Raw genomic sequence first — 15,357 nt, 5'->3', positions numbered from 1 at the left:
GAGAGAGAGAGAGAGAGAGAGAGAGAGAGAGAAAGGAGCAGATCATAAGTTGATACGCTGGGAGGGTTGTGGAGCCTAGCACAGGGAAGCAGGGATGGAAGGCTTTATCAGCAGAGAGGCCTGCCTTCTCTACCTAACTCCTACTGGATACAGGGAGGGGCAGATACAGTGCTGCTGAGGCATGCTCTAGTGGTTACCAGAGAAGGTTTGTTTGAGCCCAGGAAGGTTAACCCATCAGCTTTGATGGACCAGAAGGACATTCCACGTAGCTCTTGCCAAGGCTGAGCTGTCAAGTCTGCCATGCTTATCCTCCATCTCTACAGACTCTCCTAAAGACATCCTCCTCTTCCTCTTCCTCTTCCTCCCCCTCCCCCTCTGAGGCCAGCATCTGCCTATTCCCACCCACCGATTTGACTTTCTAGAAGATTCCACTCAGTGGTATTCAGTCAAGAGTGGCTTTTACTGTACACCAGGACTCCACATCCCCAGATGGTAACCGGTCCCCAGGTCCCCGAGAGAGGGTTTCAGCTGAACAAAACTCTCCTGGCCTTTTCCCAAGCCCAGATGTGTCCTTAGCTCTACTGTTTACCTGCAGCAAGTCCGAGACCATCTTGAGCCCCAACACCCCATGTCCCAGCACCTCTCTGCCTGCAAGTCAAGCACCTTGCTACAAAATAAATGGACTCCTGACAGCTAGCTCTTATCTTTGATTTTTTTTCCCCCTGAGGCAAGATCTCATGTAGCCCAGGCCAGCATGTAATTCACCATGTAGCCAAGGACGGTCTTGGATACCTAATCCTCTTACCTCCACCTCCATAGTCCTGGAATTGTGGGCATGTACTACCACATATGATTTATCCAATGCTAAGGATGGAGCCAGGTTCTCAAACATGCTAAGCAAGCACTCTCCCAGCTGAGCTACAGCCCCACGCCTCTAGTCTTTTACACATCTGGAGCTCGGCTGTGTGAAACGTCAATGCCTTCCTGCCCTTCTGGCTCTGGGGGGAGGGAGGGTCTGAGATAGATAAAGAGTGTGTGGGTGTGACCGACCTCTGTTAACTGCTGCAGCTGGGGTTTTTAGGACCACTCAGTACGGCCTTTGTGGCCTCCGGTTTTATGACCTCATTTCCCTACACAAACATCAGTGTTTACTTAGTGAGATATCTGCTCTGGGGTCAGCTCCAAATACTGATTGCTGGGCTGAGGGGTGACTGGGAAAGCCAGAGCACAACTGGATCTGGCTAACAGCAGGAGCGGGGAACGGTCGATACATGAATATCTGCCATAGAATGAGTCCGCCGGACAGGGCTAGAGCTAGCCGGTGGGGATCCCAAGCCATGAATGTCATCCACGGCTCTGATGGGCACCAGGGAGACAGTAGGGCAGCTGCAGAACCCTGAAACGCTTCCGGGTAGCTCCTAAGATCTTCATTGCACCCCTGCAGCCTCTCCATTCTCCATCCCAGGATCCTCACCCGTTCAGCCAACCTCTGCCCAGACTCCTGGATCCCCGCAGCCAGCCTTTCTCCAAAATCTGTGTCTGCTAAACACCAAGGACAAGCAGATTAGAAAGGCCTGGTGGGGATGGCCCAGCCAGCATGACCTAGGCACTGTTGTCCTGTGCCCGGCCTGAGTGGTACTGGAGTGGGTCTGAGTCCCAGGGGATCCACTGAAGCACCCAGGTTCTTGTGTCCCAGGGGAATAAAGTGGAGTTTTTAAGACAGGAAAAGCATTCCAGAGGAAATAGGAATGGGATACTAGCTTGACTTCATACTTGTTGACATGATGAAATCTATGATAGAGGCAGCTGGAGGGGGGATAAAGGGTTTATTGGCCTCACATTCCAAGTTACAGTCCCTCACGGGGGATGGAGGCAGCCAAGGAGCCAGGAGCCTGAAGCCACTGTCACTTTACATCTGCAGTCAGCAGAGGAGACCAGTACGTGCATGCACGCCTGCGCTTAGCTCGTCTTCTCCACTCTAGACAGGTCAGAAGCCTCTGCCTAGGGAATGATGCCGCCCACAGTACGTGGGTCTTCACACATCAGATGTTGTAATCAAGACAGTTCCCCACAGACATGGCCACAGAACAGCCTGATGCTGATAATCCTTCACTGAAACTTTTCCAGAGTGATTTTAGATTGTTCAAGCTTAGAGGGAAAAAAAAAAAAAAGACCCCCCTCAAAGCACTGCCCAGGAGCCACATGAGTTTTCGTAGGTCATTTACACAGCACCTAAATCACACAGTAATTTACATATTGTGGGCTTGTCTTTGCTTTATTTATTTATTTACTTACTTACTTATTTTTTGAGCACGTTCTGTTTGTTGTATGAAGTTCAGGATGTGAAGGTTTCCAGTCTTTTCCTGCCTGCTGGCTTCTTTTATTAATATTGATGTCGGTTTTTTCCAGTCTCATGTAGCCCAGGCTTGACCTGACTTGCCAAGTAGTCAAGAACGACCTTGGACTCCTGATCGTCCTGCCTCCACCTCTGGAGTTCCAGGGAAGGACTGGAGATGAGCCAGAACCTTGGGGGCCCCCCTGTGTCCCATGTGCCCGTCTCCTGTCTGCCACTTCTCTGTTGTCTGCAGTTACCCGTTCTTTGTCCCCAACTTCCCTGACAATTTCTCTTTGGCCCATACCTCTAACGGTGCTGTTGACTTGGATGCGAATTTTATATACTATGGCTGCTCATTTCCCTAACAGTATACTGCTTAGTTTTGCTTGGTGGCTCATATATATATATATATATATATATATATATATATATATATATATATATAAAACACTGTTGAAGGCCTTTTCTTTGGGAACTTGGGTTTCGTACTTGTCAGAATTTCATCTACTCTCCCTCCATCCCTTCATTTGTTCATTGTTTGTTGGCTCATTCCTTCCTGCTGCTCTCCAGCAATGTGCATCTTCAGCATCTGGGATGCACTTGTGCCTTGCAACATGGATGCTGGGACACCCTTGTCCTGTCCTCTGGACTCCTTGTGTAGTGGGTTCCGAATTCCCCCAGGGGTTGGAATTTCCGGCTCTCAGGGTTTTCACACCCTCCAGGACGTTGCCAGATTTTTGCTAGCTGGTTTTGCCAACAAGAGCTCCCACCCACAGGTTGAGCAGCTCAGCCACAGCGGGAGGGCACACACACACACACACACACACACACACACACACACACAGGAACGCACTTTTTGAGACAGGGTCTCACATTATAGCTCTGGCTGGCCTAGAACTTTCTGTGTAAACCAGGCTGGCTTCAGACTCAAAGTAATTCTCTGCCTTGAAAGTACTGAGATTAAAGGCATGCACCACCATGCCCAGCACTATACATATTTAAAAAATGTTTCACTTTTCCTGGACCAGGAATATGCTCAGAGTAGAGGGACTGATTGGTTAGGGTTTCTGAAGCTCTGGTTCAGCACCATCAAAAGCAAGTAATGAACCTGCTGGATCTCCGGAAGTGCAATTGCCCTGGATACATGTATTTAAAAAAAAAAAATGCGATTTTTTTTTGAACTTTCCAAGAATGTATAAAAAACATAATGAACATGCCAATATGTAACTTCCATACAAAACAAAGCAAAGCAACCAAACAAAACACAAAGCAACAAAGGCCTGTGGGGAAGGAGGAGGAGTTTCTGCTGAGCTTTGAGGGGGTGTTTGGGGTGTTGGGGGCCTGGGCAGCCTATGCCAGCCCGCTTGCTATGCAGGAACAGACATAGGCCCTGCCCACTCCAGCAGAGAGGAAAAAAGAGAGGCCAGGCAGCAAGGCCCAGGCACTGGTGAATTCGGGCCCTGGTAGGGTCCAGAAAGAAAGAGAATAAGACTCCATGGTGCTGGTAATCAGCTGCTTCCTCCCAGCAGCTTAGCAACCAACCGTGTGAGGACACAGGTTCCCGGCTTCTTAGCATGGCCTGCCCATTGTAGCTTTGTGATCCTGGTGGGTGGCAGGCAGCTTGGCTCAGAGGTAGGGCTGGAGCACACAGGCCAACAGTCCCCCAAAGCCTAGGGCTTGGCGTGTCACGCCGGGTGGTTTTTGCTATGGGGAATCAGTGACCGTGTAATCCCAGTGGTGGCGGGAAGGCACGTTCTGGATCCCAGTAGGAACAGAGGATGGAACACGGGAGGGATTTAGGCACTCTTCTCCTCCCAGAGCACACCAGCATGATATAGAGGGCTCCTGTTATCTATCCCTGCCTGCCACAGAAGGTGCACCCACCCGGACTTGGGTCATCTCCAGAAATAACACACGAGCCCTGGTCCCTGAGAGTCCCACAGTCACCACAGTGACTGGGATGACAAGGGTGGCACCTCCTGCCCCTCAAGGGCTGACTCCACCCTGGGACAGGCGCTTCATCAGCCACAAGTTTGGGCAACAAATCGGGGGCTTTTAAAGCCCAGGAAATGTGTTCTTCCCCAGCTCTGGGGATAGGAAGCCACAGGGCAGCCTCAGCAGGAGGCCCGTGGCAAGAGGCACAGGACCTGCTCTCCTCTTCCAGCCCCCCCAGCCCCCTGGCGGTGCTTAGCATTCCTTGGTTTGGGGTTCTGATCCCCGCCTCCATGTCACATGGTCCTCTCCGTTTTGAGTCCTGTGTTCCTTGACCTCTGAGGACCCTGTGATGACATCAAGGGCTGGCCACTTGCATCATCTCAAACTCTACCTTTGTTGAACATACAGGTGACCACAGGTTACAGGGATTAGGATGCAGACTTGTGTTTGGGAAAAGTTACCAGCTTCCCTCACGCCTTTGACACATGTTTGGTTTTTGGTTTTTGTTTTTTTCTAGCCTCCAGTCCTAGACTCATGGTTGCGATTGCTCTTTGTTCACGAAGAGACAGGCACAGAGAAGGCATTCAGTTTTCTCCCAGCCACACAGCTCAGATTAAGCTGAGCTGAGCTAAAATGGAACCCAGGCCTTTTGCTATTGTGCCTGCTAGTCTCACTGGCTATCCATCATCATCTGTCCATCCATCATCATCTGTCCATCCATCCATCCATCCATCCATCAACTATCCACCCAATCAGCATCCATCCATCCACCCATCCACCATCTATCTATTTGACATACTAGCATGGTCCAAACCTCTAGTGGGCACAAGCTTAGTACTTGGCAAGCAGACCTAATGGGCGCCTGCTCCTGGGCCTGACCACCTACCAGGGATACAGGACAAGCTTGAGCATGTCACCACCTGTCATTGCTCCCAAGGGAGCCCAGTCATCATCAGCTAAGCTCAAATTGGGAAAGGCTCCATTTTCCACAGGAGCAGCTCACGAGTGAGTATCCAACCTTGACCTGGGTGGGAAGCTTCTTGGTCAAGGGGCTCTTGATGTCACTCTTGGGAGAGAAGGGTGAGCAGAAAGAAGAGAGCAGATAAGAAGGTGGGAGCTGGGGTCAGAGTTTTCTATCTGCCTCTAAGGTCACAGGTCACCCAGCAGCCAGCACAGGAGAGGTATAGGCTAACAGTCAAGCGTCTTGCCTCTCCTTGCCCATCTTTACAGCGGCTCCAGACCGAACAAGGGACCACCAACTCCTAGTGTTTCAACTTACTGCCTCCACTGGCCCCTCATGGTCAGGCCAATGTCTCTTTGGGTCCTAGTAGCTGTCTGTGAGATGGGACATGGGTTCCGGCTCTGGCTCTGGCCTCATGGTCCTGTCTCAGCTGCTTAGGGTGGGTGCCTCCCACTCTCGCCCTTCCCTGGTGGGAGATCAGAGCCCACCCAGTGCTCAGATCAGTCTGGGTGAGTCAGCACGCTGTTCACTTTCCCAGACAGGCATTGCTGGGTGGGGCTCAGGGCCCTAGACTCCCCTCCAACACACACCCTCCTGCTTCTTTTTCTTTCTCTCACTCCATTAGGGCAGAACACGTCCGTTCCTGCCCCGGGGCCCGTTCCCTGCTGCAGAGTCCACACCCTCCCTTCATTTTCCCTTCCGTGAGCGCTTTGCTCATGCTCCCCGCCAGCCACACTTCTCATACCTCCCCCCCAGGAACACACGGCTCCCGTCATCCTAGCTCCCCAGGGACCCATTACCAAGGGTCTGGGCGTGCTAGCTCAGGCCCAGTCTTGGTGCTAGGGTGCACGCGGCCGGCCATGTGGGATTCTCATCACCTCAACTCCTCCTTTCTTCTCCTGCCAGAACTCCTGTGCTGATGTGTGAGAAGGGGGGCGTGTGCTGGGGTGTCAGGAGGGTGAGCCGGGGGTACGCCCCCTGCTGAGCTCCTGTGTTCCCATGTTGTTAAATATGAGAGGGGAAATGCTCTCCTACTAAGCACCTGGTACAGCCACTCTACACACTTGCTGTGCTTTGTTGGACACCTGCTCCCCCTCCCCCCCCCCCACACACACGGGTACCAACCTGCAGGCCAGGAGCACTCAGCCAGCTCTAAGGGGTACGGGGCCGCACAAGAGTGGCAACATGGAGATTTAGAACCCCCCCCATCTGTCTGTCTGCAAAATCCAAACTCTGCCTTTGCGTGGCAGGATGGCCTCTTAGGCAGCACCCCCAGGGTCAGCTCGGAGGACCCCCCCCAGGGTCAGCTCCGGGGGACCCCCCCAGGGTCAGCTCCGGGACCCCCCCAGGGTCAGCTCTGGGGGACCCCCCCAGGGTCATCTCCGGGGGACCCCCCAGGGTCAGCTCCGGGGACCCCCCCAGGGTCAGCTCCGGGGGAGCCCCCCCAGGGTCATCTCCGGGGGACCCCCCAGGGTCAGCTCCGGGGACCCCCCCAGGGTCAGCTCCGGGGGAGCCCCCCCAGGGTCAGCTCCGGGGGACCCCCCAGGGTCAGCTCCGGGACCCCCCAGGGTCAGCTCCGGAGGACCCCCCCAGGGTCATCTCCGGGGGACCCCCCCAGGGTCAGCTCCGGGGGACCCCCCCAGGGTCAGCTCCGGGGGACCCCCAGGGTCAGCTCCGGGGGACCCCCAGGGTCAGCTCGGGGGACCCCCCAGGGTCAGCTCCGGGACCCCCCAGGGTCAGCTCCGGGGACCCCCCCAGGGTCAGCTCTGGGACCCCCCCAGGGTCAGCTCTGGGGGACCCCCCACGGTCAGCTCCGGGGGACCACTAGACAGAGCTGCCAGGAAGAGTGTCAGCTGGAAGCAGTGAGATGGAAGCTTGTGCCTTAGTAAACCAGAAATACCAGCATGTCCAATTTGACCTCCCGAGGGCAGAGGTTTGTCCTCCATCCCGGCTCCTGGGTGAGACTTGTATGCGTACGGAAGGGAGGATATGCATGTGTACATGTGTGTGTGTGCCAGTGCCTGTGCACACACACACACAGATGTATGTGCCACCAAAGAGTGGCATCAGGTGTCTTCCTCAATCACTCTCCCTTAGATTTTGAACCTGCAGTTCCTGGCTAGCCTGAGAGCCCCAGAGACGCTCCCTCCTGGCTCTGCCTCCCCACTGCTGGGATCACAGGTGCACATGCTTTTTTCATGGAGGCTGAGGATCTGAACTCATGCTTGCGCAACGAGCACTGCACACTGAGCCGTCCTCTCCTCAGCCCACTTCCCCACTTCCGGCTCTTTGTCTCACTTCCTTCTTGGGCATCTTTCGAGTCCCCCAGGCTCCCACAGCAGACACGCGCGTGGGCACACTCACAAGCTCGCAGGCTATGATCAAGTGGCTGGCCCTCCTTGCTGCCCCGCACCCGGTCCAAACCAGAGCTCTTCTTGATCTACTCAGAGTTCAGGAGTGGATAGCATGTCTCAGTTTGACTCCCACAGCCAGATCCAGCCCCCGACCCCACCCCCTCTGCTAACATTCTACTATCCTCCCAAATTGAGTCCTAATTTCAGCATGGCCAGAAAGCCTCCGGAGCGGCTCATGCCCCCATGGATCCAGGATTGCTCATGCCTCCATGGCTCCAGGATTGCTCATGCCCCCACGGCTCCAGGATTTCTCATGCCTCCAAAGCTCCAGGATTGCTCATGCCCCCACGGCTCCAGGATTGCTCATGCCCCCACGGCTCCAGGATTGCTCATGCCTCCAAGGCTCCAGGATTGCTCATGCCTCCAAGGCTCCAGGATTGCTCATGCCTCCACGGCTCCAGGATTGCTCATGCCCCCACGGCTCCAGGATTGCTCATGCCCCCACGGCTCCAGGATTGCTCATGCCCCCACGGCTCCAGGATTGCTCATGCCCCCATGGCTCCAGGGCCCAGACCCCACTGTTGCAGACCCAGCTTGCCACCCATCTGGCATGAGGGAAGAGTAAAGACTTGTTCCCCAGATCACCTGTCAGGACTTGGTCAATCAAGTACCCTGGTAAATCTGTTTGGGGTAGCTGTAATGGCTTCTTTGAGTGTCATACCCATGGCTACCAGCAGAGTAGAGGTCATCGAGGGCTGTTCTCTGAATGGGGTAGCCCTGGAGACTTGAGACACCATCCAGAGTGCAAGACTCTAGCACATTCCAGGTTGCCTCCTAGCTGTGGGCACGAGGTCAGTCATGACCCCTGCTCTGGGTCTGGGCCTTCCTAGGGCCACTTGTGGTACGGGAGTTAGTAGCATTGGAGCTTCCTTGATGACCACATGTGTCCAGTGCCCTACACACTCCACAGAGCTTGGGCTGGGAGACAGAAGGCTGTGTCTGGGCAGCAAGTCAGATTCCCTGTTTCCTTGGCAATGGAGGACCCTGGGAAAGGGATGCAGTATTCATCTTTCCCTATAGGGCAGCAACTACACCCTGAAGACAGATCCTATTCCTCTGTGTGGGGACACAGGCACCACTGCCACCTCAAGGCCTACTCACCCTGGGCACCCTCCTTCCCTTGCAGAGTGTCCTAGGATCGGATGCATATTGCCTTGACAATACTCACTTCTGGCTTCCTGTCCCAGCGGCCAGTGGGGTCTGGGTCACTTCAGACAGCCTTCCCGGGGCTACTGTGGCCTCAGCCTCCTGCTAGACATCCCCATGTCACCACAGACTGTTTTGGAGCCCAGCTGTGGCTAGACCCTGCAACCTCAATGTCAAAGAGTCCTCGTTCCGGGATTTGGGGCCTGGGGAAGGCCACTTGCAGCCACCACCAGCTTCTGTGTGCTTGTCTTCATCTCATTTCTGTTACCGTGATAAAATACCCTAGCAAAAGGCACCTTAGTGGAGAAGAGATGTGTTCACTTTACAATTCCAGGTCACAGTCCATCATTGTGGGGGAGTCCAGGCAAGAACCTAAGGCAGCTAGTCACATCACAGCCACAGCCAGGAGCAGAGAGACAATAGATTCGTGCACACTTACTTGTGCCCAGCCTGCGTTCTACATCCTACAGTCCAGAATCCGACACTCAGGATGTACTGCCCACAGTGGGTTGAGACTTTCCATATCTACCAACTGTCAAGACATTCTCCCACAGGTGTGCCTGCAGACCAACCTGATCTAGCTGGCCCCTCGTTGAGATTCTTTTCCTGGATGTTGTATCAAATTGACAACCTTGAAACCCCAACCTGCCACCCATTGCACACCGACCTCATCCTGCAGTGCACCCAGCCTCCAAGACATGTGACCTCAGCCTCTGGCCTATCCCTGAGAGCCATACTGCTGTTCTGCCTGAGTCTCCTCTTCCCAGAAGTGCCTGTGTGTGGCGGGAACACGAATGGCCATCCTGATACAGTCACTGTCAGAGCTAGAGGGACACACATGGCCTGAAGTATACCAGCCAGCCCTGCTCCTCCTCCCCTGGGGACACATAGCAGCAACCCCCTCACAGAAGGCTACACCACAATTAATCCCCATAAGAGTGCAGCTCCCTAGGCGATCCCCTCCACAGCTGGCTTGGAAGTGGCAGCAGCTGAAAGTGGCTGTCTTATGCCAGTGAGCTTGTCATCCACTGAGGAAATGCCTTGGCACCTGTGGAGTGCCATTACCCGGCCAGGTGTGCATGTTCCAAGGTGCCCGAATGCTACTGGGTGAACCCCGGGGCCCTGGGAGACCAACCTGAGACCCTAGGTGTGTTCTCTGGGAGGTGTGGAATAAGTTTGTGAAGGAGCTTCAGTAACGGAGTGGCTCAGTGGTCAGGTGACAGACATGAGAAGGTATTTGCCTGAGACAGAGGATGTAGATGGCATCTGGGGCCATGGGAAAATTCCAAGGGCTGCACATGGCTGGACAGGCTCATTGGGTTTGCATGGCCAAGGCCCTGGCTTCACAGATGCTAAAGAGTGACACAATAGAATGCTTCCTTCCAGATCTGTGCCTCCAAGAAGGGACCCAAATGTTGAGAGAGCCATAGCCTTCAAGGCATACAAATGTTGACTGAAGTCATGCCAAGCAATGCAAACCAAGCCATGTGCCCATGTGACTGCTGAGGGTATTCATGACAGGGGACTCCAAATGAGAAATGTCACCACACAAGGAGAGCTAGGACAACATTCCATGTTTTAGTTGCAGCTCAGCACTCTCCAGCTTGAAGACTGTCCCCGGGCCATTGCAGTAACTCAGTTGGTCAAGTGCTTGCTCTGCAAGCATGAAGACCAATCCCCAGAACCCACATAAAAGAGTTGGTCATGGTGGCATGGTGTGTGCTTACCATCCCAAACCTGGGGAGGCAGAAGATGGGTCACAGGCTCCGCAGCCAGCCAGCCTAGGCCAGGGAGAGATCTATTTAAAATACAAAGTTTAAAAAGTTTAAAGTAAAATGGATAGCATCTCAGAAACAACAGCCTGTGAGACCTTTGGCCTCCACATACATGTGTGTGTATGCATGCATGAGCGTGCAAACACACACACACACACACACACACACACAGAAGAACTCATCTTGAATCTTGAACTTCTCCTTCACCGCTGGTTCTGCATCTGAGTGATCTGACTGAATCCCTAACACCTGCCCTTGTGGATCCAGCCTTTTGCTCAGTCTGTTAGCAGTGAGCTCTTAGGATCTCATTCCTGGAGCTGCTATTGTCATGTTTGGTCTGTGTACTGTCCATGTTCCTAGCATACATGCATTGCCCATGCATTGCCATGCGCAGGCACATAGGAGCAGGGCTGTAACCCAAACATGTGGTCAGCTGGTCTTAGGCCAGCAGACCCAAAGGGAGTGTTCAGAGTTCCACTACCGGGGTTGTAGTGATGGCCACGCGAGTGTGCAGCTTCCTTTCTGTGGGTGTGCACAGGCATATGGAGGTCAGAGCACAGCCTCCAAGTGACATACATGCCTCAGGTGCCTTCCACCTTCTGTTTGAGACAGGGTCTCTGTTGTCCTTGAACTTTGCCAAGTACCAAAACTGGATAGCCAGTGTGATGGGAGATGTCATTCTGTAAATGTGTTTCTCTTATAGGTTAATGAATAAAGCCCTGTTGGCCAATAGGAAAGCAAGATAGGCGGGACGAGGAGACAAGGAGGTTTCAGGGAGAGGTAGAAAGAGATTCAACATGTAGGACTTGAGAGAACAGAGGTCGGGGCTCTCTCTCCAGTAAGATAAGACCACGTGGATTAATAGAAATGGTTAATATTTAAGACAGAGCTAGCCAATAAGAAATGCTAGTAACAGGCCAACAGCTTTATATCTAATGTAGCATCTCTGTGTGTTCTTTGGAGCTGGCGCGGCTGTGGGACCAGGCTGTCTGAAAACTACCCATAACACCAGTGTGCTCCAGGGGTCTGCCTATGTCTTCCTCCACCACTCCAAATTCTTACCATTATCTCTGGGGATTGAACTTGAATTCTTAGGCTTGCAAGGCCAGCAGTTTACCCCATAAGCCATCTCTCTCTCTCCCTCAAAGCCCCATGGAGCTTCCAGTCTGGGTGCCCTGGCTGAGTCTTCAAGGTCTGACTCTACGCTAAAGTTGACTAAGGGAGGGTGACAGGAAATGCAAAGAGGGGCTTCTGTGGGAGCCTCTCTGTGAGGCCCATACATGTCAATGGCACCTCGTGTGGTTTGGGGTTCTTATGGGGGTATTTGTGCCCCACGGGTCTTTCTGAGAATGTCACCTTTTGTCTCCGCAGGCCTCCCACCCTGAGTGGCAGCCCTGTCATCTCAGACATCTCCTTGATCCGACTTTCTCCACACCCCGCCGGCCCTGGGGAATCTCCCTTCAGTGCGCACCACCCCTACATGAACCCTCATATGGAGCACTACCTCCGGTCTGTACACAACAGCCCCACACTCTCCATGATCTCTGCAGCCAGGGGCCTCAGCCCCGCTGATGGTAAGTCGTGTTGGAGCAGGGACAGCAGGGACATTGGGTGGCGTGCTAGGGATGACCCAGCGGCTCTGTCCACACAGCCAGCCTGTTTTCCGTAGCCTTCCAATGATGCGTAAAATTACAGTTTCATCAATAAGTCAAAACCCTCGTGGTCCAGTCATTTCCCCCAAAGCAGCACCTCTCTTTGCACACCACACTGGGGACCCAAGCTTTTGACACATAAGCCACTGAGGGCTATTTCATATCCAGACCACAGCAGCTCTCACAGGACCAGACTGCTGCTTGCTATACCCCCAAGGCTGCCAAAGCCAGTGTTAAGTAAGGGCTGTTGTGTAGGACTACCTCCAGGAACTCAACATCAAAAGGAAGGCAGAGAGAGCTGGCTGCTGCCTGGATCTCTGTTTTCTGTCTCTGAGCTGATCAATACAGACCATCTCCCAACCCCCTGGGGTACCCTGGAGCTGGAGTTATAGGCAGCTGAGGCCCCAGTCTCCAGGGATAGACCAGTGACTGTGTCTGCTCAGATGCTTACAACGGAGCAGCCCACAGGATCAGGTTGATTTGAAGCAGAAGTGAGACGCCACGTGATAGTTACTCTCCCAGTTGTAAATTTTATCCTAGGGGTTGAAGAGACAGCTCAGCCGGTAAGTCTGAGTTCAATCATCCAGACCCAAGTCTTTTTTTTTTTTTTTTTATAAAGAAAAGAAACAGAAAGTGGGTCCGACTGGCAAACCATGGGACTCGAAGCGCCGGGGAGGCAGAGGCTGAAGTGTGCTTGCTAGCCAGTCTAGTGGAATCAGTGAGGTTCAGGTTCAGTGAGAGACCCTGCCTCAAAAAGACAGTGGAGAGCAGATGAAGAAGACATCCAGTGTCCATCTCTGGCCTCCATGTGAGCTCAAGCAGTGATGAATGGGCTGGGGGGGGGTCTGCACTGAGACCCCAAGCCAGAGGTGAATTTCTTTTTCTTTCCTCAAATAGTAGATCCTTTTTTCAAAAATATTTTATTCGTATATTTTCATTTTATGCATGCATATGTATATGCATGTTTGCATAGGTTCCTCCAGAGGCCGAAGAGAGTATTTTTTGGGTTCCCTGGAGCTGGAGTTACAGGGAGTTGTGAACCACCCAGCATGGGTGCTGGGAACTGAACTCAGGTTCTCTGCAACAGCAGCAAACGCTCTTAACTGCTGAGCTATCCCTTGAGCGGCAAATTTTGACGGTTTCTTCCTCACCTTCTGTGACAGTGGCCCACGAACATCTGAAAGAGAGGGGACTATTTGGTCTTGCGGCCCCCGGCACCAACCCTTCAGACTATTACCACCAGATGACGCTCATGGCAAGCCACCCTACACCTTATGGGGACCTTCTAATGCAGAGTGGGGGTGCTGCTGGCGCACCCCATCTCCATGACTACCTCAATCCTGCGGATGGTGAGTGCTGGAGGGTGGAGCATGGAGGGGAAATGGAGCTGGGTGAGGGTGGCTGACTGCCATAGAAAGCAGTCCTTCAGTCCCCTTGGAGGCAAGAGACACAGTGGAAGTCTACACTGCACCCCTACACGGTTTACACTGCCAGCCGTGGGAACTGAGAGCTCCGTGGTCATCACACAGAATGGGATGTACTCACTTAACTTTGGGACGACTCTGTAGTGGAAAGCTGCAACACCGGGAATTGGTAAACTAAGATGGAGTAGGGTAAACAAAACAGAGAGGGAGGCGCAAACTGGGGTAGTGGGATGGAACTTTGAGAAATGGAGTCAGCGAGACAAAGGCGTGCAGGGGATGTTATTCAAGCAGGGAACTGATAGGCAAGCCCACCAGCTGGCTTGGGGAAGAGCTATCCCAGCGGGGTTGAAGAGCCTAAGGCAGCAGCATGGGCTCCCGAGATCCGTGTGGTTGATAGAAATCAAGGAAAAGGCAGGAATGGTGCTGAGGCCAGTGTTCTGTGTGGGCTTGTTAAAGGCTTTGCCCTTTGCCGGAGTGAGATGGGGCTGTGGGACCACGCTGATCTGAGAACTGAGTCAGGGCAGGCAGCGGTAGACCCGGTCGGTGAGTCTCGTTAAAGGAGACCACTGGGTGGAGATGTAAGACACATTCCCAGCTCGGATGTGGAAGTACAGAGGAAGAGAGGCCAACCACTTATGCTCCTCTTTGCTGTAACCAAATATCTGATCCCTCACCCCCCCCCCCAGTAAAAGTACCGGTAGAGGCAGCCTAGGGCGGAGGGTTTATTGTGGTTCACACTTGGTCATGGTGGGGATGGCCCGGTGGCAGGGATGTGAGACAGCCAGCACATCACATCCACAGTCAAGAAGCAAAGGCCATATTCTCCCCTGCATTCGGTCTGGGGCCCCAGCCCATAGGATGGGGTGGCTCACATTCAGGGTGGGTCTTCTCACCTCAGTCGGCATGATCTAGAAAGTCCCCCATGTCTCCTAGATGATTCAGTTTCCTTCCAAGTCAACAACTGCTACAACGCATCAGAAAGAGCCAAGGTCAGTGCCAGGTCTAGGGCCCAAAGATAGGACTGGGCCGTCAGTGACGAGAGGGGAATGTGCTGGCTGTTTGGCAGGGCAGAAGGTGGGGAGTCTTGGGTAGGTGAGGTCTTAGGTGCACATCGGACACCACGCCCTCCCTTCTCTCTAGAAGCCATCCTTGTAGCTGCTTTCACAGAGCGCCATGGCCCCCTGACTATGAGCCCCTGGGTCGGCATGTAGCCCTGCCAGTGGAAAAGAAATCGAAGCTCAGTGTCATTGTGTCCCTCCATCAGATTCCATTCCAATTAGCAACCCTAGAGCTGTCCAAGGGTGCTGGGTTGCGGGCTAAGTAGAGGAGTGGGAAACCATCAAGAACTAGGTTGGTGGCGCCTTCAGACAGCTCTTCCCTGGCCCCGCCAGGAGCAACTTCTCCATGCCACAGTGACATGTGGTGGAGAGACACAGGCCTGCAGAGAGGCCATCTGGTCCTGCAGGGCAGCAGGTTGGAGACAGGCTGTGGCAGCTGTTTGGAGGCTGCAAGATTCAGGGTGGGCCCATGTCATCCAGGCCTGGGCTCACACCCTAGCCTCCATTCCTGGGCTCCCTGCCACATCCACAACTACAGCTCTGCTCAGTGGCCTTGCCCCAGTTGCGAGCTATCTCTTCACGGAGGTAGACCTTCTCCAGGAAGTCTGTCTAGATGCTTCCTGCCTCCTCTGGTTTGTCCTGCCTCTCTGAGACTTA

General features: G+C 53.6%; 1 protein-coding gene across 1 annotated transcript in view; it reads left to right on the top strand.

The window, feature by feature from the left end:
• Positions 1-15,357, top strand: part of Gli2 (GLI family zinc finger 2) — a 147,364-nt gene that overhangs the window by 97,090 nt on the left and 34,917 nt on the right. Inside the window, exons 3-4 of the mRNA XM_051204028.1 lie at positions 11,938-12,140; positions 13,382-13,567. Coding sequence (XP_051059985.1) covers positions 11,938-12,140; positions 13,382-13,567 — 389 coding nt within the window. The remainder of the gene's footprint in view (positions 1-11,937; positions 12,141-13,381; positions 13,568-15,357) is intronic.

The sequence above is a fragment of the Phodopus roborovskii genome, unplaced genomic scaffold (assembly GCF_943737965.1).
Source record: "Phodopus roborovskii unplaced genomic scaffold, PHOROB, whole genome shotgun sequence".
NCBI lineage: Eukaryota > Metazoa > Chordata > Mammalia > Rodentia > Cricetidae > Phodopus > Phodopus roborovskii.
The sequence above is the reverse complement of the archived record's forward strand: the minus strand, read 5'-3'. Positions and strand labels throughout refer to the sequence as shown.